This window comes from Equus asinus, chromosome 24, assembly GCF_041296235.1.
Source record: "Equus asinus isolate D_3611 breed Donkey chromosome 24, EquAss-T2T_v2, whole genome shotgun sequence".
Lineage (NCBI taxonomy): Eukaryota > Metazoa > Chordata > Mammalia > Perissodactyla > Equidae > Equus > Equus asinus.
This window is the reverse complement of record NC_091813.1, coordinates 67,946,162-67,968,557: the sequence shown is the minus strand read 5'-3', so window position 1 is coordinate 67,968,557 and position 22,396 is coordinate 67,946,162. Positions and strand designations below refer to the sequence as shown.

General features: G+C 44.3%; 1 protein-coding gene across 3 annotated transcripts in view; it reads left to right on the top strand.

Annotated features, from left to right (window-relative positions):
- Positions 1 to 21,930, top strand: part of MAP3K5 (mitogen-activated protein kinase kinase kinase 5) — a 179,574-nt gene extending 157,644 nt beyond the window's left edge. For all 3 annotated transcript variants that reach the window (XM_070496531.1, XM_014850604.3, XM_070496532.1), the window contains 7 exons: positions 60 to 245; positions 4,037 to 4,142; positions 11,326 to 11,569; positions 16,999 to 17,111; positions 18,131 to 18,243; positions 20,058 to 20,134; positions 20,905 to 21,930. In XM_070496531.1, coding sequence (XP_070352632.1) covers positions 60 to 245; positions 4,037 to 4,142; positions 11,326 to 11,569; positions 16,999 to 17,111; positions 18,131 to 18,243; positions 20,058 to 20,134; positions 20,905 to 20,965 — 900 coding nt within the window. In that variant the 3' untranslated portion in view covers positions 20,966 to 21,930. The remainder of the gene's footprint in view (positions 1 to 59; positions 246 to 4,036; positions 4,143 to 11,325; positions 11,570 to 16,998; positions 17,112 to 18,130; positions 18,244 to 20,057; positions 20,135 to 20,904) is intronic.
- Positions 21,931 to 22,396: the final 466 nt, after the last annotated feature.

Sequence of the window (22,396 nt, the reverse complement as noted above, 5' to 3'; positions counted from 1 at the left end):
GCCCACGGCCGGTGTGTCCAGCACGGATCAGCTTACGGCTTGTTGGGTTTTGTTCACAGGGGGCCGAGGAACCAAAGCTAAAGTGGGAGCACATCACAACCCTCATCGCAAGCCTCAGAGAATTTGTGAGATCCACCGACCGAAAAATCATCGCCACCACGCTGTCAAAGCTGAAGCTGGAGCTGGACTTCGACAGCCACGGCATCAGCCAGGTCCAGGTGGTCCTCTTTGGTTTCCAAGACGCTGTAAGTATAATATTTAGCTGTTGTTTTCCCACAAACTCTAGCTAAAACTATTCAGAAAAATATGGTGAAACTAAGTGCTGTTATCTTTTCTTTGTTTGATGATTTCGATGAACTCTCTTCTCCTTGGGTGACAAACAAGTGTGAGGCGCTGGCCTCTCTGTGGGCTTCTAAGTGTCGCATCTGTTGTTTGGTGGGTACGCACCCTCCCAGTTAGATGCACGCAGAGCTGGGCACCGTGGAGAATAGCAGAGCTCCCAGACACCCCTCGTGGCTGGACTCCGTTCTGAGGAAGTCGTGGAGTGGGTCTCTCTTGGTTTTGACAACTTTAGCAACAGAACAAACACCCTTTGGTCCAGCGCTTTCTAATTCTGTTGAGAGATGCCATCTACTGGCTGTGGAGGGAAATGGGGCCCTGAAGACTGGAATGGTCGCTGTGGAATAAAACCAAAAAAATTTTTTCAGTTTTTCTCTGGTTTCCTTACAGAATATTTTAAGCATGTTTGTGGGGCCAGCCCCGGCGCTGAGTGGTTAAATTCAGGTGCTCAGCTTCAGTGGCCCAGGGTTTCACCAGTTCGGATCCTGGGTATGGACGTGGTACCACTCATCAGGCCATGCTGAGGAGGCGTTCCACATAGCACAACCAGAGGCACTCACAATTAGAATATACAGCTATGTACTGGGGGGCTTTGGGGAGAAAAAAAAAACAAAAAGGAGATTGGCAACAGTTGTTAGCTCACATGCTGATCTTTAAAAAAAAAACACGTTTGTTTAATAAATAGTCACTATTTCCTAGCCAGCAATATTCTTCAGAGTCCAGGGCGTCACTGAATGAAATTAGTCCACGGGATCTAATGAGAGGTGCTGACGACTCTGCTCTCTCAGGGGAGTTGCCGTGCAACGCAGACTGGAAGCCCATCTTCCAAAAGCCTGATCAGAACCATCTGTTGTTCTTGAATGAGACTTATCTGTGGAACTTTGTACCAAAAAAGCCTGAACCCACTCCCAGGAGGCGTTACCAAGTGTAGGAGATGGAAACAAGACTTCTTCACAGTCTTGTGGTGTGAATATGGAAACACTTTGCATAATTTGACTTAAATCCCCCAAATTCACCCACTCCTAATGTGTCTATTGCTCCTACAGAGGAGATGTTGTGACAGTGGTACCTGATGCATCAAATGATCCTTGATTTAAAGCCAAATTATAATCTTTCAGTGGCTGCTGATGTTCTCTGAGTCTCTGTGTAAGCCACATGGTGTATCGCTGATGTTCTCTGAGTCTGTGTAAGCCACATGGTGTATCACTGATGTTCTCTGAGTCTGCGTAAGCCACATGGTGTATCACTGATGTTCTCTGAGTCTCTGTGTAAGCCACATGGTGTATCACTGATGTTCTCTGAGTCTCTGTGTAAGCCACATGGTGTATCACTGATGTTCTCTGAGTCTGTGTAAGCCACGTGGTCTGCCACTGATGTTCTCTGAGTCTGTGTAAGCCACGTGGTCTGCCACTGATGTTCTCTGAGTCTGTGTGAGCCACGTGGTCTGCCACTGATGTTCTCTGAGTCTGTGTGAGCCACGTGGTCTGCCACTGATGTTCTCTGAGTCTGTGTAAGCCACGTGGTCTACCTCTGATGTTCTCTGAGTCTGTGTGAGCCACGTGGTCTGCCTCTGATGTTCTGTGAGTCTGTGTGAGCCACGTGGTCTGCCACTGATGTTCTGAGTCTGTGTAAGCCACGTGGTCTGCCACTGATGTTCTGTGAGTCTGTGTAAGCCACATGGTCTGCCACTGATGTTCTGTGAGTCTGTGTAAGCCATGTGGTGTATCACTGATGTTCTCTGAGTCTGTGTAAGCCACGTGGTCTACCTCTGATGTTCTCCAAGTCTGTATAAGCCACGTGGTCTTTGTGCTGCATTGTGGGTAGGAACAGGGCTCCTGACTTGATTGAAGTCATGGGAAATGAAAGCTGCTGGCAAACCCATCACTAATATTCAGTGCCAAAGGCACGTTTACCCTGCAACGAGGCGGACCCTACCATCTGCAAATGGAATGGAATGGAATAATTGAGTGAATTTGCACTTGCCCACACACTTGGCTTCTAGCCGAGAAATTGGAAAGCAAATTGGCCGGTAGAATTTAGCTCGAGAGTGGTTTAGGTGTAATCCTGGGCCTTGGGCCCAGGTCACATATGCACGCACACAAACACACCCCACCCCCGCTCTTGCTCACTCACTGTCCAGGATGGGAATGAACCCAGGAAATGGGCCTCTGTAGTATATTGTTTAATGCAGAGTGGGTCGTGGTTATCGAGGACCCCTCTTCCATCTTCTGTGTGTGGCTCTGAGAGAAATACTCTCATTCACGAAATGTTATACCCGACATTACTTGAACAAATGGGCAGATCCTCTAAAGAGATGAAGGTGCCAGGAAAGACACACTCTGAAAGGATTTCATATGACATGTGGGACCCTGGCGTGGTTCCCTTCCTTGGGAGGTACTGCCATGAGGACTTCTCAGACCCACTCCCTCCAAACTGGGGGTTTTGGGGAAGATGGACCAAGGACAGGAAGAAGCTGCTGGCACCCCAGCTTGTGATGTGGGATTGCACTGGGCCACCTTCCGTGTTGCCTTCTCCTCAGCTTCCTCTGAGGCCTCTAGTCAAAGCCCTATTGGGAAAACAGCCTCTTTCCTGGAGGCCCGTGTCAACCATCAGTCTGTGGAGTTATCCCAAATTTTAAGTGAGCCTCTCTTAGCCTTATGAGAAAGGTTATTCTTTAAAAGGTAACACACATGGTTTATACACAGAATGGAATATTATTCACTCTTAAAAAGGAAGGGAATTCTGACCCATCACACTAAGTGAAAGAAACCAGTCACAAAAGGATAGACATGGTATGGTTCCACTCACAGGAGACACCTAGCATTCCCGTTCACGAGACAGGAGGTCACCGGGTGGGTGGGGGGCTGAGGCAGGGGGCATGGGGAGTTAGTCTTTCATGGGTGGAGAGTCTCAGTTTTGCAAGATGAAGAGTTCTGGAGATGGACGGTGGTGATGGCTGCACAACATTGTGAATGTGCTTAATGCCACTGAACTGTGCACTTAGAAGAAGGTAAATCTTATGTTAATGTGCCTTTTACCACAATTTTTAAAAAGAAAAAGGAAGGTAACACGGATATCGATTTTAGTGTCTATTTAAATGTGTGAACTGTTACTCGTCTCCAAAAAAAGATACCCTTACCACAAAGATGTTTAATGTGGACAACTTTTCTGGAATATTCTAGCGATGACTCCTCTGTTTACAGAGGTACAAATAACTGTGGGAAGGAAAACAAGCCGATCACTGTGGTGAATCTGCGGGTAGAACATACGGCTTGTTCCCTCCACCTGCTTCTCCACGTCACCGGAGCACGAAGCAGTGCTTGGTGGGGTTAAATGCAGTCACTTTTTATCTGAAGCCACTTGGTCTCTTTTCTCCTCCTTTCCGCCTCCACCTTCTGGTCTGCAGACATCATGAAAGGTGGGAGCTGCGTGTTCTGAGTCCCAAAGAAGCAACATTCCCCTTAAGCAGACCCCCTCTCTTTTAAGCAGTGCATCTCATTTGCTTATATGGGGATCACCAAACTTTAATATAAAGCGGCAACTTCTCATTTGTTTTCTGGTGACATAAATTATTCACAATTCAAGGTGAAGAAAACTTAGGTTTTTTTGTTGGTAGGATGTCATCCAAATGCTTGCGTTCACTAGGTTGTTTGGAACTAGAAATTAAAGTGGACTAAATGTTGCTCTCTTTCTCCAGGTCAATAAAGTTCTTCGGAATCATAACATCAAGCCACACTGGATGTTTGCCTTAGACAGTATCATCCGGAAGGCGGTGCAGGCAGCCATCACCATTCTGGTTCCAGGTCAGAAATGTTTCACTACTTTGCCAATATTTAGTGTTTGATAATTTAACTTACTGTTCATCCATCATTTATGGTCTCCTTATTGCTTTTAACACCAAGATGCGGTCTGAGCGATGGTACTCCAAGCCAGAGGTTTACTATGAGGAAGAAGACTTGTTTCCTTGTCTTTAAAGAGCGTGTTTGAGTATGAAGAGAAAGAGAAAACCATACAGGTTGCCCGGATGTATATGCATTCAATCTACAGATATCTGTGCCCACAAAACACACTTCTATGCTGTTCTTTACCAGCGCATCAAGTGATGTAAGGAGCTCTTTAAAATTACAGCTTGCAGAGCCCCAGCCCAGGCCGAGTGAGTAAGAATCTGCTGGAAAAAGCCCAGGAATCTGATTTTCATCCAGCTCCCAGGTTGTGTTGTTACACAGCCAGCGGAAATCACTCATCTAGGCAGATCCCAGCTCCATCTGCAGTGGAGGAGGCAGCAGGGGCAGTGTTGAGGAAACAAGGTTTTTCCCCATTTGTGACACTTGCCCCAATCAAACTACTCTTGTTTTCTTGTCCAATGGCTGTTTCCCTCCTCAGAGGGTAACTGGGTCTGTTTTCTTTCATTCTGTGCCCAGTATATTGTCCACAGTATACCTCTGGAAAACAGTAGCCCTCTGATAAATATTGGTTGAAACAATAAGTGAGTTTCACCTGATTATAACAAATTAGGGTGGAAAATTGGCGTAACTTAGAGAAAAATTCTAGAGAGGCTTTGAAATGTGTGAGCAGCAGCTGGATGTGATGGAATGCTAACATGACCCTGTGAAAGCTTGGAGGAAGCCAGCAGGCGCTTACACTCAGAGGATTTGCACTGGGAGAAGCTCGCATGTGGGCAGCGTCCCATGGAGGGGCTGTGTATCAGCAGGCACAAGGGGCGAAGGGGACAGGTGTGTATCAGCGAGAGTGACGGGGACAGGCCATGGTCACACACAGGAGTAGCTAAACTAGGGTGCCCAAGTGAGGAGGGGGGGAGGGTTATACTTGGAAATAATTTAACAGTTTATAAATGACCTGTTAATCTAATTTTTAAAAACTGATTACCTAAATGCAGTGGATTATATCCTGGAATTGAAAAAGAACACGGTGAAAAAGTGTGTCATCTGAACGAAGTCTGTCGTTTAGTTAGTAATACTGTACCAATGCTAATTTTTTATTTTTGACAAATATACCAGTTTGATAAGATGTGTCAAGGGGACCTGTGGGGAAGCTGTAAGGGAATTCTATCATCTTTGCACCATTTCTGTAAATCTAAAATTCTTCCAGAATAGAAAGTTTAAGAAGTACCGTGACAATCACACTGTGGGCGAGACACTGAGTTTAGGGAGAGCAACAGAGAGGCACGGTCCTCGCGAGGTGTCCCAGCGATGGCCACTGGTTTAGCCCAGCCCATGTACGGAGCAGTCACATTCTTTGTGAAAAGGGTTTGCTCAGGAAAGTTATTTGTCCTTCCACTGTGAAATTGGTTGCTTTGAGGCCACTAGGAGGCTCAGGTGGCAACTGAAATTACTGTTTGAAAGCATTAAAAAAAAGAGGGGGGAAATTTTAGAGGAGAATTACATGGAGGAAATATTTTTATGTTGCTCTCCGGACAGGGGAAGACAATATGTACCACACGACGATACATAAAACATGAACTGATTTCATGCACTTGACAGTTCCATCAAATTTCCAAATGTCCCTAAAGATTTTGTTATACAGTTAAGATTTTAAAAAACTACATTAAAAATGTCTGCCTTCATATTCCCCTGATAAAAATTCCTTTTGGATGACAAAATACTACAATTAATCTACCAAATTTTGAAAGATGTGCTAAAGAGAACGCACATTCAAAAGTCTACCGTCAATAGTACACACATTTCCTCCATCTGTTTGCTGAGAGGACCCAGATCCTGGTTTCTAAGCCCCATTCTCCAGGACAGGGAATCAGCACTCCCTGGAGAAATGCGGGATTCCAGGCCTGGGGCAGGGGAAGGACAAGCTGAGCCTGGAACATCTTGTGGTGCCGAAAAGTAACAAAGTGCCCTGAAAAGATGGAGCATTATTGAAAGGACAGTGCACATAGCTTGAAGGAGTTCCCAAAAGGCTAAGCAGAACAATCTGACCAATAAAATAAAATAATGATCGTAGTGGAGTATGGCCCATAGAATAAACTAAATATCTATGAGTCCATACTGATAGAAGTAATTGAGTAAATAAATATGTGGAAGAGAAGGCCGGGCTTGTTGTCGTAGTAGGATTCCACTGAGTAAATGTAGAGGCAACGAGGGAAATGGGAAATAGGAAATCACTGTTAGGCACACATCACAGGGAGGGCTGTTGCAGCCAAGAACTGTCAATGGCTGCTAGAATCCTGTGATGGGAAGCTGGATCTTTGAATGATCTCAGAGTATCTCCCCACACTGATATTTACTAGTTAGAAAGGGAAAACAGTGCCTTTGTAGTGGAGGAGCCTGGCAGACACCCCTGTACCAGACACCCCTTTTACCGAACGATCAAGGTAAGCATCAGCAGTAACAAGACACGTCAGCAGTGTGTGCCTCCTGAGACGGTGGCTCAGAAGGGCGCAACGTTGCCCGTGTGGTATTCCTGCCAAAAATGCACAGCCTCGACCTAATCACGACGAGACTGAGTGAACCAAGAATGAGGGACAAGTACAAAATAACTGACCGTCCTTCTCAAAAGCATGGAGGTCACGGGAGGTAAGGAAGTAGTAGGGTGCTGTCCCGGGCTGTGGAGACTGAGGGAACGTGACAGCGCAGGCAGGTGGGACCCCCGATCAGAGAAAGGACATGATGGGGAAACTGGTGAAAGCCAGTAAGGCCCAGAGATGCGTCAGCCGGGTTGTATCAATGTTAGCTTCCTGGTTTGGGTAACAGTGCCAAAGTGGTGTAAGGTGCTGAGTTCAGGGCAAGCTGCAGGAAGCTATACGGGGACTCTCTGTACTGTTTTTGCAACTTTTCTGTTATTCTAAAATTCTTTCAAAATAAAGTGTTCAATCGTCTTTCTTCCAAAAAGAGCGCACAGAGCAGAGAGTACAGTACAAGCCCCGTGAGAGGCTTTTTCCTCAGGCCGTTTTCCCGCGTGTCATCAAGAATCAGCTTTAGATTGTTGGCAGCGTGGAGCATTTGTTGGTACTCCTCAAGGACAGTCTGGCTGTGGGAACCAGATGGAGAAATGCTGAGCGTAGGACCATGGAGGCAGCACAAGGTGGAGAAAGTTGGTACCATGGGCCGACTTCTCGTGTGACAAAAGTGTGTTGAACTGCTGACGCACTTGAGATTCCTACCAGTCGTTAAGCTGAATCAGTCGTGTGCCCCGTGTCCACGTTCGTGTAAAATGACCAGAATTCTACACCATACAAGGAGCTCGCTGCGGGAACGGCACGCTGCACTGACGAGCATTGGGATCTACTCTGGCTCAGACACGCCCTGTGTTGAGAAAGCTTGGTCTAGTTATTTTCCTGGGTGGGGTGGGAGTATAGTGCTTTTGTTTCACCCATCTTGCTGTTGTGGAAAAATGCAGCAGCTCTAGTTTCCCACGCGTGGGTTCCAACACCGTCCACTCATTCCAGGCCTCGAGTCCCTGCCTTTGTCCTGACAGTCACTCTGCTCTCCATTCTTCTCAGAGGACCCTGGGCCGCCCTCCGAGCTTTCTTCTCTCAAATGCCTCTCCCCCTTTCTCCACCGAGCCAGAGCCTTCCCTCCTCCGGAAACTGCCTGGGCCCCTCTGCCTCCACGAGTCCATCAGTGAGGAAACCTCCACTGGACTTGGTCATTGCGGATGAGCTTCCTTTACCCCCAGCACTGCTGACGTCCACGTGGCTTCCATATGACGCCAGGTCTGCCACTGAGGTCGTCTGAGGTCTTTTTCGCTGCATTAACTACACTTAGAACTTCGCGTTATCTTTGTGCGTGCCCTTAAGGCTCTTCTGTACACCCACCCCGTGCTCCTTCGGAGTGTCACCTCGTTGAGGACAAGGACCAGATGCTCTGTCTCATTTGCGTGTTTTGTAATGTGTGATTGGATGACGCGTGCTCAGGGAGCCACCTTGAAAGACCAAAAATAACAAAGTATTGCCTTCACGTACAATTTCTGCTTTCTTCAAATTATTTGAGAGGATTTTTCAGTCATTTATGCATACATAAAATAATAATTTATGGTAATTTAAAGGGTACAGAGTCAGGGGAATATAAGGGGATATTTATTTATTTATTTTTAAGAGTTACTTGGTTGAGACTGTTGGAGCCTGGGCTCCCTGCATCTCACTTTTTTTTTTTTGCTTTTTGGTGAGGAAGATTGGCCCTCAGCTAACATCTGTTGCCAATCTTCCTCTTTTTGTTTTTCTTTTTTCTCCCCAAAGCCCCAGCACATAGTTGTATACCCTAGTTGCATGTCACTCTAGTTCTTCTGTGTGGGACACCACCACAGCATGGCCTGATCACCAGTGTGTAGGTCCGTGCAAGCATCTGAACCCAAGAACCCTGGGCCACTGAAGTGGAGCTCACGAACTTAACCTAACCACTGAGCCACGGGGCCAGCTCTGGATATTTAAATATAATAATAAATATCAGAAATTTTCCCTCCCCAAAAGTGAGATGATATTCAATAGGACAACAAAACTTTTAAATTGTTTTTAAAATCTCAGTTTAGAGACCATAAAAGAAGTTTAAGATTAATTTTAGAAAATTTTAAAAGGCCTAATCTTGTTCTAATTTAATCTAGAATTGCACTTTCTTAAATTATTTTTAAAGTAAAACAATTTTTCGCTATTGTTCCCTTCTAAGTACACATCATCCCAGTAGGATAACCCTTCCATTCTGCCAGCATTTTTCGAGAGCCTCATATGTCTTGGCCCCTATCCTGGGTGCTGGGTTTACAAAACTGAAACCTGGATTTGAGTCACTCCTACTATATAGATGAATTAGGAACTGGAGTTTTGAGAGAGAAAAGAGAGCATGCAGGAAGTAGAGGAGAGGAGGAGTTTGGGGAACCTTCAGAGATAAAAGGTGAGGATATGGAGAAATTGGAAGCTTTGTACACTGTTGGTGGGATTGTAAAATGGTGCAGCTGCTACGGAAAACAGTATAGCGGCTCCTCAAAAAATTAAAAATAGAATTACCATATGATCCAGCAATTCCTTTTCTGGGTATATATCCAAAAAATTGAAAGCAAGATCTGAAAGAGATTTTCACACCCAAGTTCATAGCAGCATTATGTACAGTAGCCAAGAGGGAGAAGTGACATTAAGCGTCCATTGAGGAAGAATGGATAAATGAAGTGTGGCCTGTTCATACAGTGGGAGATGATTTAGCCTTAAGAGGGAAGGAAATTCCGACACCTGCCACGACGTGGATGAACCTTAAGCACATTGTGCTGAGTGAAATAAGCTAGTCACAAAAAGACAAGTGCTGTGTGATCCCACTTGTATGAGGTTTGTACAGCGGTCGATTTCATAGAGACAGACAGTAGGATGGTGTTTGCCACTGATGAAGTGGGGGGAGGGGGAGTTGTTTAATGGGTACAGAGTTTCAGTTTTACGAGATGAAAACGTTCTGGAGATTGGTTGAACAACCATGTGAATATACTTGACTAAACTGTATGCTTGGAAATAGTTAAAATGGTAAATTTTATGTGATGCGTTTTTTTTTTAACCACAATAAAAAATTTAAAAATAAACAAAGTTAAAGGAAGTCAGGGCTACATAAAGTAGCCTGGCTCTGAAGAAGGGCACTCTGCTTTGCGTTATGAGCAAAAGATGAGTTCTTTTTTAGGTTGTTGAATTTTGAGTGCTTCCCCAGCAGGCTATCTGGCAGGTATTGACTGCAGCAGGATCAGGGATAGAAATACAGTATCACCCACACATTACATGTGCTTAACCTTCCTAGATCTTAGCGAGCTCATCCGTGGAGAGTAAGTAGAAACGTGAAAACTCAAAGAGTAGAATGCCAGGTTCCAGGTTTTAAGGGGCAGGTAGTGGACACAAAGGCTCTGAAGAAAAGAAACAGCAGCCAGAGGCTTAGAGGAGGGTGCAGGACACACTCCCGGTAGGGGAGGGGAGAAGTTACCTGGGGGACCTGGCAACGAGTAGGCCTTGGGGTCTTGCCACAGTGGCTATGTTGGGGTGGTGGGCTGGGTCCTCTGTCACTCCCACTGGAGCCCTCTCCCCAACTCAGGGGCTCTTAACCTGTGGTTCCTGGCTCTCGGGACAGGCTTTAGGGAGGCTGGGAGCCCTTAGGAAATCTAGGCAGAATGTTGTACGAATGTGCTCTTCTTCTGGGAGAATCTCCGTGGCTCCATCTCAGTGGGTTCTGTGCTCCACTAAAAGTCCCAGGTGCCATAGCATATGGAGTCAAGATCCAGTATTTCTGCTACCTGATTTCACTTAAACTAGGAAGGCAATTCCTTTTTGTGGGCCATTTTGAGAACCTCATCACAATTTATAATTTATCATTTTTCTTATGGGGAGATATCATCCAGGTTCTGAAATGGCGTGGTGTTGAAGTCACGTCATCCAGCGTGTTCAGGTTGGAGACCTGTAGCTATTGCACTTTAAATGGTAATGGTTGGTCAGCAGGTGAGGGTGGGACACACACTAAAGATCGACCCAAGGGTCAAAAACGGAGTCTTCCTAGAGTGAATGTAAGCGTGTGTGGCATTCTCAGTGCCCGGCCCATCCCCTTATGTTATGACCTTTACAGTCAGAAAGCGTTCTGTGTACGTCCTTTGTTTATATAATGTCTCTCTATCTCAGTTTCCTCATTTCTAAGTGAGTTAATAGTTGCCAGATATTATATAATCTAAAAAATGGATTTTACTTGTATGAACAAATTTTTATATTCTTACCCAGTTTTTACATAATTGCCTTTCTGATTTTAGTATGTTTCCCACGTACCTTATGTGCAGCGTGAACATTTTTCTTCTGTTTGAGTTAGATCATCCTGAGTTTATATATTCTGTGAATTTTGCAAATTCACGGGAAGAACAAACCTGAGTTAATGCGCGGAAATCCATCCCCACTTTTGGAGAAGCGGTTTGGGACACAGATCTTAGCGATAGCAGGGGGATGGCATTCACGTCTGAAGAAATTAAGGCCCTCAGTGTGGCGTTTGTTAACGCGTCTGTTGCTGTGATGCCTTACAGAGCTGAGGCCGCATTTTAGCCTCGCATCTGAGAGTGATACCGCCGATCAAGACGACTTGGAGGCGGAGGATGACCATGAGGAGCAGCCCTCGAGTCAGACTGTCCAAAGACCTCACGTGGTCCTCGATGACGCCGTGGCCACCTCGGGGGTGAGCACGCTCAGCTCCACCGTCTCGCACGACTCGCAGAGCGCCCACCGATCGCTGACCGTCCAGCTTGGGAGGATGAAGATAGAAACGAACAGGTAAGTCCTGTTCCCATGCGGGCAGGTTTCTTTTTTCTTACTTTTATAAACATGTGTTTTTGGTCCACAGAAAATACACAACACGGTTCCTTTTTCCCATTCGCGCAAACTTGACTTAATGCCTTTCTTTAAGACAAGAGAGACTTATTTCAGTCTCTGGTCAGATCCGTGTTCTGCTTCCGCCAGTTCCAGCCTTTGTCGGCACCATTTCTTGGATCTCTGCTTTCTCTCCCCGCGCCCTGCGATTTGCCGAGTAACTTGGTTGCAACCTCGCAGTCTGTCTTGGGCAAGCACTCTGAGCAGCTCGTGTCTCCAGGCAGGTACCTGACAGACACACAGACTGCAGCCCCTGTTCTTCAAGGCCCGTGACTTAGGATGTCACGTTCTCTCAGGCGAGAAAGATCTCTGTTCTTAAGGAGATAAAACTAATGGTGCTAAAGCTTTGCATTTCAGAACCGTGGAAGGACGATCAGTTGGAGACATTTATGATTGTTTTATTTTTAATGTGCTGTGTCATGTCTGGAATTTAATTTTTCTTTGAGAATTAGGTAACATAGAACCCACGTGATCAGGTTATGAAGGGAACAGTAAATATTTCCTGTTCTGCACAGATGTTGGCACAGGCCAAGGTCCGCGTCTTTATGGTTTACAGCTTCCCGAGCTGGCTACGGCTGACAGGTGGGCAGCTGACTTTATGGCTCTGGGTTTACAGTGAAAACTTTTTTTTTGAAGTGAATCAATAAAGCTTGTTCAAATGTTTAGAAACCTTGGTTGAAAATTCTAGTTGTTCACCTGGGAGATAAAGCATATTTTATTTCTGGTCCTAAGTTTAGTTTTTAAAGTTAAGCTTGAATGCCATGCTTCGTCCGAGTAGCCCAAAGCTCCTCCTGTATTCAGAAACGTGAATTTTGGTTGCATGATTAAGTCAGTCCATCGTATCTTCTGTGATTTACACGGAGAAATCTTTCTGGACAAAGGGGCAGTGACTTTCTGACTTCCATATCCCCATGTTGTTCTCTGAAACCCCACTCTTCACTTGCCATCGCTTCGACTTAGGGGAAGAGAATTTGAATCTTTTCCCTCCCAAAACTTCAGTCTAAATCTTGGGCCTCGTTTCCTCCTCGTCTCGAGTAACATCCAGTCACGACGCTCCCTCCTCTAGCGCCGGTGTTCGCTTTCCTGCACTTGGTGTCGCCCAGGCTGGAAGGGAGTTGTGTTTTTCACCCCTTCGGATCTCTGGAGGAGGGACGTGCCCTCATTACTGTTTAGGTACGGCCCTCCTCCCCCCAGGACATCCAGTCAGAATTACAGACAGTAAAGCTACTCTGTTTACCAACGGGCTGGGCTGTTTGTTCCTCTGGCCCGAAAGCCTTCTGTCTGCGCACCCAGGCCGTGCCCACAGATCCTGCCTCCCCAGATGCAGCCCTGCCCTTCCCTCCGAGCCCGGTGGAGTTACCTGGCTCACACCCCACCCCCGCCTGCTGCCCGCCGCGCATCGGCCTCCCCAGGGCTGCTCTCCCGTGCTTTTCCTCCCTGTCTCTGTTCTGAGGGTACCGGCTGCTGAGGGCCTGCTTCCCACGCCTGCCCATCTCTGTTGAAAAGACAGGATTTGCCACGTTCCCTCCTACATCAGAACGTAGTTGCATTTTCCACGATAGCCCACACATTTGTCTTTACATATTTACACTTGAATCTGTGATATCTCCAGGATTATCAGCCCCTTTTTCTTTTTTGAGTGATTTCACCCACAGCTCCTCCGTCTCCCCCAGAAAACTGAGATGAAGCTCAACATGGAGGAAAAGCCGCGGCTTTAGTCCGAGTGCTGACCACGGAGAGAAGGGCCCGGTCTCGGCTGCGTGGTCCTTGTCATCTTCAGCTGCATGTTACTTGATATACAGAAGTACACATATTGCAGAATAAACTCAGAGGAAATGCTAGTGTGTTTTTAGGAAAGGTGCAGCCCTAGTGTTAGAAATGCTAATCTTCTTTTTAGGAGAATCCCCCTGTGGAGGTGAATGAGGTTTATCCAGCTCTCGATTGTTAGATCATCAATCATACTAACGGCAGAAAGTCATAAATTGGCGGTAGAGTGTATGTTTTACTTATATTTAAGGATATGCTTACATAAAACGTGCCAAAAATGATTCCCTTCACACGAGGAGTTGGGACAACAATGCAGAGACAGTTGAAATCCAACGCAGGAAGGGCTGTCGGGTAGCTGCTCTCCCAGTCCTGCAGTTCTGGAATGACCCACCGACCCCCTCCCCACCCCTACCCATCCGAGACAAAAAACTGACCTCAGGGCCGATGGATCCTTGTCAAACTTTTCTGGAACAGAGAGGCAGGCAATTGCCTTGGTTTTGAAGGATTTCCTCACTAACTGGAGACAAAGTAAAAATAAACCTGATGGACTAGATATGTCCTTAAAATAATTTTGAGAGCTGGATTTGGGACAAATGAGGTGGCCTGCCAATACTTTGTTTCCAGTGTTAAACTCTGGCTTTTAAAGATGAAAAGGAAACATAGTCTATATAAACTTAGGTTAAAGTCTAGAAAATTTCACTGTGTTCTTTGAGAAAACAATAAGACTATGGCATCACTATTTATACGTGTAAATTAGCAATGAAGACAAAAATATATTCCAGATCAAAAAATTGCCAACCTACAGGGCCAGCCCAACGGCTCTTAAGTCCGGCTCGATCTGCTTCAGTGGCCAGAGTTCCCAGGTTTGGATCCTGGGGTGACCTACACCACTGTCAAGCCCTGCTGTGGTGGCTTCCCACATATAAAGTAGAAGAAGATTGGCACAGATGTTAGCTCAGGGACAGTCTTCCTCACCGAAAAAAAATAAAATAAAAATTGCCAACTTACACATTCGTACTGAGCTGTCACCCATTTCTTTGAACACCATTCGTGCCGGAGTGGATGAGTCTCCTTCTAACCCTCTGCTTCCCGCTTGCTCTCATTTCATCCACTTGATTCACCTAATTGTGTGCTGCTGCCTCCGAAGTTGTCTTTAACAAGTGTCTTCCTCAAACCACCTTCTCTGGTCGTCTCCTTGTTCCGCCTCTGCTGCCTGCTCTGCTCAGATGCTTGCTCCTACCTAAGGGCCACACGTCTCTGTGTCCCGGGGGAAGTGCTGGAGCCTGGGGGTCGGGGAAGGAACCCCACTGAGCCCTGGGCAGCTCTCTCCCAGGGCCGAGGCTGCAGTGGGGAGCAGAGCAGCCCTTTGAAAGGCAGGCCCCGTGCCCCTTGCCTAGGCTCTCATTTAATGTCACCTTTATCCTTTCCGGAGGTTCTGCTCTCCCTTTTTACAAACGAGAAAGCCGGAGCCCAGAGGCGTTAGCCGTCTGTCAGAGTTAGCACAGGAAGTGCTGGCTGAACCAGGATGAGCCGAGGGCCCCTTGCAGTTGCGCCTCAGAACGTGTCAACTGAAGCAGAGACAAACTCTTGGAAGGGAAGCTGGTCCTGAGTTAAATCTACCAATACTCAGGAAACGGAACAAATACCACTCGCTAAGAGCTTAGGGTATGCAAGCATTCATCTCCATGATCTTAGGAATAATTGTGTATCTTACGTTATTAGAATTCTGAATCCACGTTCTTCACAGACAGTTTTCTAAAAATCCAGTGCATCTCTCTCATAACGTGGAGTGTTCCCTCAGAGAACAGTGTTGGAAATGGTGAGCGGGTTGCAGTGGGCTCTCAGTTGCCCAGACAACCTCAGGCGTGAGAACTGCGTGTGATCATAGCTCAGCTGCTCCTTGTGTCCTTGGAGAAGGCTTCAGATGCCACCGAGGAACTGAACGTGCCAGGAGCACAGCCGTCCGTCCCCCACTCCACTGCCCCTTAGAAGGGGGAATAGTGGTCACAACCCCAGCAACCACTTGTCAGGTGCCAGGGACCGTAGGCGACCTCACCTCTGGTTACTTCTCAAATTTTCATAGTTTAAAAAAAGTGACTACCTTTCTGCTTTGCATGGGTTATTATTTTACCCATTTCACCAACTTTTTTTTTTTTCCCAAGTCATTTTATTGGGATTATAGTGGTTTATAACATTGTGTGTTTTGGGGTGTACATTATTGTTTATCAATTCCTGAATACACTTCATCGTGCTCCCCCCAGTAGTCTAATTTTTATCCATCACCATACATACATGCCCCTTTATCCCTTTTGCTCACCCCAACCCACTTCCCCTCTGGTAACCACTAACCTGTCCTCTTTCTCCGTGTATTTGTTTATCTTCCACATATGAGTGAAATCATGCAGTATTTGTCTTTCTCTGCCTGACTTATTTCGCTTAACATCATACTCCCAAGGTCTATTCGTGTTGTTGCAAATGGCACGATTTTGTCCTTTTTTATGGCTGAGTAGTATTCCTCTGTGTAAACATATACCACATCTTCTTTACCCAGTCATCTGTTCTTGGGCACTTGGGTTGCTTCCACATCGTGGCTATTGTGAATGATGCTGCAGTGAGCATAGGGGTGCATAAATATCTTTGGATCATTGATTTCAAGTTCTTTGGATAAATACCCAGTAGTGGGATGGCTGGATCTTATGGTATTTCTATTTTTAATTTTTTGAGAAATCTCCATACTGTTTTCCATAGTAGCTGGACCAGTTTGCATTCCTACTAGCAGTGGATGAGGGTTCCCTTTTCTCCACACCCTCTCCAGCCTTTGTTGTTTTTTGTCTTGGTGATTATAGCCATTCTGATAGGTATTAGATGATATCTCATTGTAGTTTTGATTTGCATTTCCCTAATAATTAGTGATGTTGAACATCTTTTCAGGTATCTGTTGGCCATCTGTATATCTTTGGAAAAAATGTCTGCTCATATCCTCTGTCCATTTTTTGATTGGGTTGTTTGGGGTTTTTTTGTTGAGTTGTATGAGTTCTTTATATATTTTGGAGATGAACCCGTTGTCTGATAAATGATTTGCAAATATTTTCTTCCAGTTGGTGGGTTGTCTTTCTGTTTTGTTCATGGTTTCCTTTGCTTTGCAGATGCTTTTTAGTCTTGACTAACTTTTTTTGATGAGGGGCCGTACACATAAAATATAGGTCTGTTAATAGCATATGTAAACTTTTCTCTCTTTTTCCCCTTTATGGTCATGAAAAGAAACAGGAGAGCAGCATCTCGGAAGACTTGGGCAGACAGTTGGGGTGGGGGTTCAAATTCTTGTCTGGAAGCACAACGCCTTCCAGAGCTTTGCCACTCCGTGTGGGGGTCTGTGACCAGCAACCTGCGCGTCACCTGGGAGCTCCTTAGAAATGCAGACCCTCAGCCCTCTGCCCAGGACTGCTGGAGCAGAGTCTGCACTTCAGGGAAATCTCAGAGGTGTCTGTGCTCCTTTTGGCTTGAGAGCCCAGGTCTGGGAGGTCGCTGTGGCTGCTCCTGTCACCCAATGTCATTTTCTTCCGCAGGTTACTGGAAGAATTGGTTCAGAAAGAGAAAGAATTACAAGCACTCCTTCATCAAGCTATTGAAGAAAAAGACCAAGAAATTAAACACCTGAAGCTTAAGTCCCAACCAATAGGTGAACAGCAGAAAACTTTAAAGTCATACTGGTCAGCCAGGCTGCCACAAGTGCTGAGAAAGCCAATGGCTGTTTTATCTCATGGCTTGATCAGCATCTGTCACTAGTGCCACAGCTACACGCAGAAATTGTGTTTAAAAAACATGCAATTAAAATTGTAGCAAACTATCAATTCTTGTAAGTGCAGTAAACGTAAGATGATTCAGAGTCCTCTTTTCCTGAGATTATACATTATTGAGGTAAATAGGGCTCTCCACTTTTTTTGACTTTCTTTCTTTTTGAAGATTTCACAATGAGATTACTAGAATGAAATAATGCTATTTTTTACCATTTTGCATTTATATTCTGTGTATTCCAGGTTTTTTTCTCTCTTTATTATTTGACAGGGCTTAAATAGAATAAAGATGTAGTAATAAAAAGTCATAGATTGGATACATCTAAAACAGATACAATGTTGTATGTCGATTATATCTCAATTAAAAAAAGTCATAGATTAGAACTTTGAAGAAATCTTTTCTGTGAGAGATTGTAGGTGGGAGATAATCTTTAGAGAATCTTAAGTAGCCAGTTTAGAGGAAGATAAATTCTTAGTTTTTTGTTCAGATATCTGGCTCTTCCATATTATTGCAAATAGTGGAAAAATAGGCTTATAGTTATATGGTTCTCTGCTAATTATACTCATCTTCGTTGCATGCAAAATACACAGTACGATTTTGGCGCACCATTTTATTCTAAGAGACTATAAAGTTGACATGAAAGAATGAGGTGGGAGTAGTCATTACATGATTGCTTCTGACTCGCCGTTTACCCGTGTATCCAGTAGTCTTTGAGAGTTTTATTTATGTTATCATTTGTGCTGCAGCCTCCATGGCTTCTATTGCTTATTCTCTGATAGAGAAAAATCTTTTCAAGTGTCAGTAAATGTCTGTTGACTGGGAGGGTCTTTGGTGACCTCTGTTGGTGAATCAACACTCTCTTGGTGATGAATGTCCATCCCCCCACCCTCAATTCTGTTCCAGACATTCCTGGGTTGCCCGTGTGTCACCTGAATTCTCCTGGGACAAATACTGAAGATTCTGAACTTACTGAGTGGCTGAGAGAAAATGGAGCCGATGAAGACACCATAAGTCGGGTAAAGAAAACTCTCTGTGGGACAAGCTTCCTTTCCACTCATGTCATAGTGTGGGGTACCTACTGTGCGCTAGTCACAGGGGAGACACTGGGAGAACCCAGCCCAGCCCTGCCCTCCTGGGGCTGACAGACGAGGGCAGGCAGACGATAATCACATAATTCCACGGATAGAAGTATAATTATGCCCTGATGAACTCTGTGAAGGAGGCCTGTCCGGTGTCAGGGGATGGGGGGGGGGTCGAGGAAGGTCTTTAAGAGGTGCTGGGTGGGCGGAAGTCTGAAGGAAGACGCAGGAACAGACCAGGCCATCCATTTGTGTGTTTGGGGGTGGGGGGCAGACAAGAAGGGGAGATCACCGGGGCTGGGGTGCAGCATGTGCAAAGACCCCTAGTGAGGCTCGCCAGGGCTTTGTGGTCCAGAACCCCTGAGGATTTCTGTGTTTTGGGATTGAAAATAAGAAATGGGAAAAATCAAGACAGAACCAAAAAGAAGTTCTTCTGTTTCCAATTCTTTCTTCTGTTTGTTAACTTTTTAATTCTCTTGCAACATTACTAGACTCCACAGGGCAATGGCTATTTATTGTTACTTAATAAAATAGATCTAGTTAGTGAACTTTCATCAGAAACAAACACTTTCTATATAAACCGTATTCTGTCTATAATGACCTAATAACCCCGTTCCTTATAGACTTTTGTATTCAGCATGAATAGCATTTATTTATATTTTAAGATTATATATATGTGCACACATATACACATGAGGTTATATTTTTATTATTTTATAGAAATGGCCTCTTAATACAATATTACATTGATTTCAACTTTATATTTAAATTTTAAAAAATAAGAATAAAGATGTCTTTTGACTTGATAATTTATTAGACCACTAAATGAAATTTAGGGTCTCCTTAGAAATCTGCATAACAGATTATATAAATGGAAGCAACTCTCTTGCCCATGAGAAATAATGTATCCCAACAAGTTCTCCAAAACATTCATCCCTCTAACTCAGACTCAAATCACAATGAAAAAGTAGTAATTGATGATACACTAAATCATTGCCCTTTTTTTTTATATTTAAAAGCTTCACTTAAATTCAGGACTCTGATTTTGTAGTAATTATTGGAAAGTACCTTTTATTAGCCATGAAAAATAAGTTCAGAAATTGTGTAAGGAATACCCTTCCAGGAACATATTTTATCCATGTGAGAGAAATAAAGGTACGTGGCCCCAAACCCCCCAAATACAAACATTATCTTAGGGGCCAGTCCTGTGGCTTAGTGGTTAAGTTTGAGTGCTCCCCTTCAGCAGCCTGGGGTTCTCGGGTTCAGATCCTGGGTGTGGACCCACCCACCATTCATCAGGCCATGCTGTGGTGGCGTCCCACATAGAGGAACTAGCATGACTTACAGATAAGGTATACAACTATGTAGTGGGGCTTTGGGGAGAAAAGGAAAAAAAAGGAAAAAAAGAGGAAGATGGGCAACAGATGTTAGCTCAGGGCCAATCTTAAAAAAATTATCTTACAAGCAGCGGATGTAATTACAAGCAAGTCTTATCTAGTTATTAGAAAACCAGTCAGAAATTCTGTGTTGCTTGTAATCTTTACTTTATGCATTTTGAAAACATATGGATGTATTTCTTTGTAATTATTTTGTTATGGGGGCACTTTCCCCTAATAATTCCAGAAGATTATGTGGATTTCCTTTTAGGTTCACTTTTTATTATTGCCAGTGTTTACATTATGGATAATCTGCTATTAATTAAAGGTTTTATAAAACATCTTAATTTTGTGCATATTTTGCTTTCTCCACAGTTTTTGGCTGAGGATTATTCACTAGTGGATGTTCTCTACTATGTTACACGTGATGATTTAAAATGCCTGAGACTAAGGTACCACTTTTCTTTGTGTTCAGTTGGCATGATGGAAAGAGCAGGGCAGAGAGCAGGAAGCCCAGGCTCTGGCCCTGGTTGGTCCCTACCTAGCTCTAACCAGCTCTGACCAGCTCTGACCAGCTCTCACCAGCTCTCACCAGCTCTAACCTAGCTCTGACCAGCTCTAACCTAGCTCTGACCAGCTCTGCAATCCCGGGCGGAGCTCTCTGGTTCTCAGTTGCTCTGAGTAAACTGAGTTAGGTGGATCAGGCTATTATCAGGTGCTCTAATAACCAATATTTCTGTATTAGTAAATGCAAATCAGCTGGAAGAATTTTCCTGATAACGTGTCAGACTAAGAGCATGCAGATATCCTACAGCTGCCTTAAACAAAGGCTCTAATTTGGTTCATGATTGTGCCATACTTATTAGAAATATTAGGATGATGTGCTGATTTGCCATCCAAATGCCTGGTAGAGTCTGATACAGTTTCTTACAATAATTCGTTTTGCTATCAGGCCAAGCATACACGTAACTGTTACTCCCACCTACCTCCATCAAGACACTTTTCAAAAGAGCTGGGACCTGAGGGTTTGTGGGAGGGGAAAGAAAAGGCTTGGAGGGACGATGAGAAAATATATACAAAAAGAATACAGAAAGCCTGATAAGGCTCTGGGATCCTCATGTTCTGATCAGAGCAGCTGAAAGCTGAGAAGTCGCTTTTCTGTTTCAAGGGCAGTGTTTCAGATGAAGCGTTCTCTTCACCCTGTTCTTGTGTCTTTAACCAGGGGAGGGGTGCTCTGCACGCTGTGGAAGGCCATCACGGACTTTCGAGACAAACAGACTTGACTGTCGCTCAGCAACTTTCCGTGGAGATTCTGAAGATTAATACAGACCTGATCTTCTTCAGGGAGGGAGAATCGAAGGGAGAGGAGAAAGAAGCTGCACTTTAAACCCAGTATTTGTTTACTCATGTTAAAAAAAAAATAGAATACACTGAAATTTCCTAACTGTTTCTATTTCTATAATTCATAAGGACTCTTAAAATAATCCTAAACATCCCAGTGTTTAGGATTATTTTAGTCTAAAGATTTTTATGGAAGTATTTTTAACTCAGCAGCTATTGCACTTCAGCCAAATGTTTATTTCACACGAAACGGATAGAACATTTCATGTGATTGTACATCACTGGAACAGAACCAAAAATGTGACTGTAACTTTTGAGGCTTCGGTGTGTTTGTAATATGCCCTGATAATCTGAGTAGAAATGCGTGATTTCAATTATTGTATAAAGTTTATGTTTTTTCTAAGTGTGCAGAATCTGAGAGCAGTGGTTTATACCTATCTGTATTAATTGTAATATTGACGATATTTTGTAACTGAAGTCTCCGGCCTGCAGCACACCCGTGTGAGTCCCTTGTGTACTGCTAAACTGTACCAGTTGCACATGCCTGAATCTCAGTAACGTTGGCTTGTTCTAAAGCTGTCCATTGTGTCATATTTACCCTAAAAAGTAAAAAGACTCTCAACACACTGTTTTGATAAATTCTAAAGAATTCCTATTTTGTTTTGACAAACTAGGTAACTACCGTGTTAAAATTCTAGTTGTTTATTCAGCTCTCACATTAAATGGAATCTGTCTTCTATTCAAGTAATCTAAGAACAGCTGAGACCCAGGTTGTTCTTGGGGCAAGACAGTGAGAAGAGAGGACGAAGGAAAAAGAGAGTAAAAGAAAGCCAGTGTATTTTTCTCAAGGCTCCAAGTTCTCTTGAATGTCTGTTGTGTATCTCAAATAGCATCCCAATGGAGAACACTGCATTTTCTGTCTCCTTCATCTTAGTTCTCATATTTGAGGGAAATATTTTTATTTTAAGCTGACTGTTACATTTTATAAGCCTGCCATATTAATAGGATGAAGTCTGAAGTTCCTAGATAGACGAATGAGATAAACAAGTGTCTTCAGTACAGAGGAACCAGCTTATTGTGCAGCTTATTGTGAAATAACAGAGAAGCTGTTCTTGTATCCTGACGACGTCTGTATAACGGTCTCTGATAAAACGGGCGCCATCTTTATTCCTATGTGAAAAATCAACGTACAGTATATTTTATATTGCGTTAGAGTGTACAACACTTTTTCATTTGATACTTGCAACAACATAGCTGCGTCTTTTTTTTACGTCCCAAATCCGAGGACAGGCAGTTGCTTCCTACATTCTGTGGGGAAGGCGTCAAGGAGGTGAGGTGTCAACTAACTGACGTGTATCTTGCGCCTCTGCAAC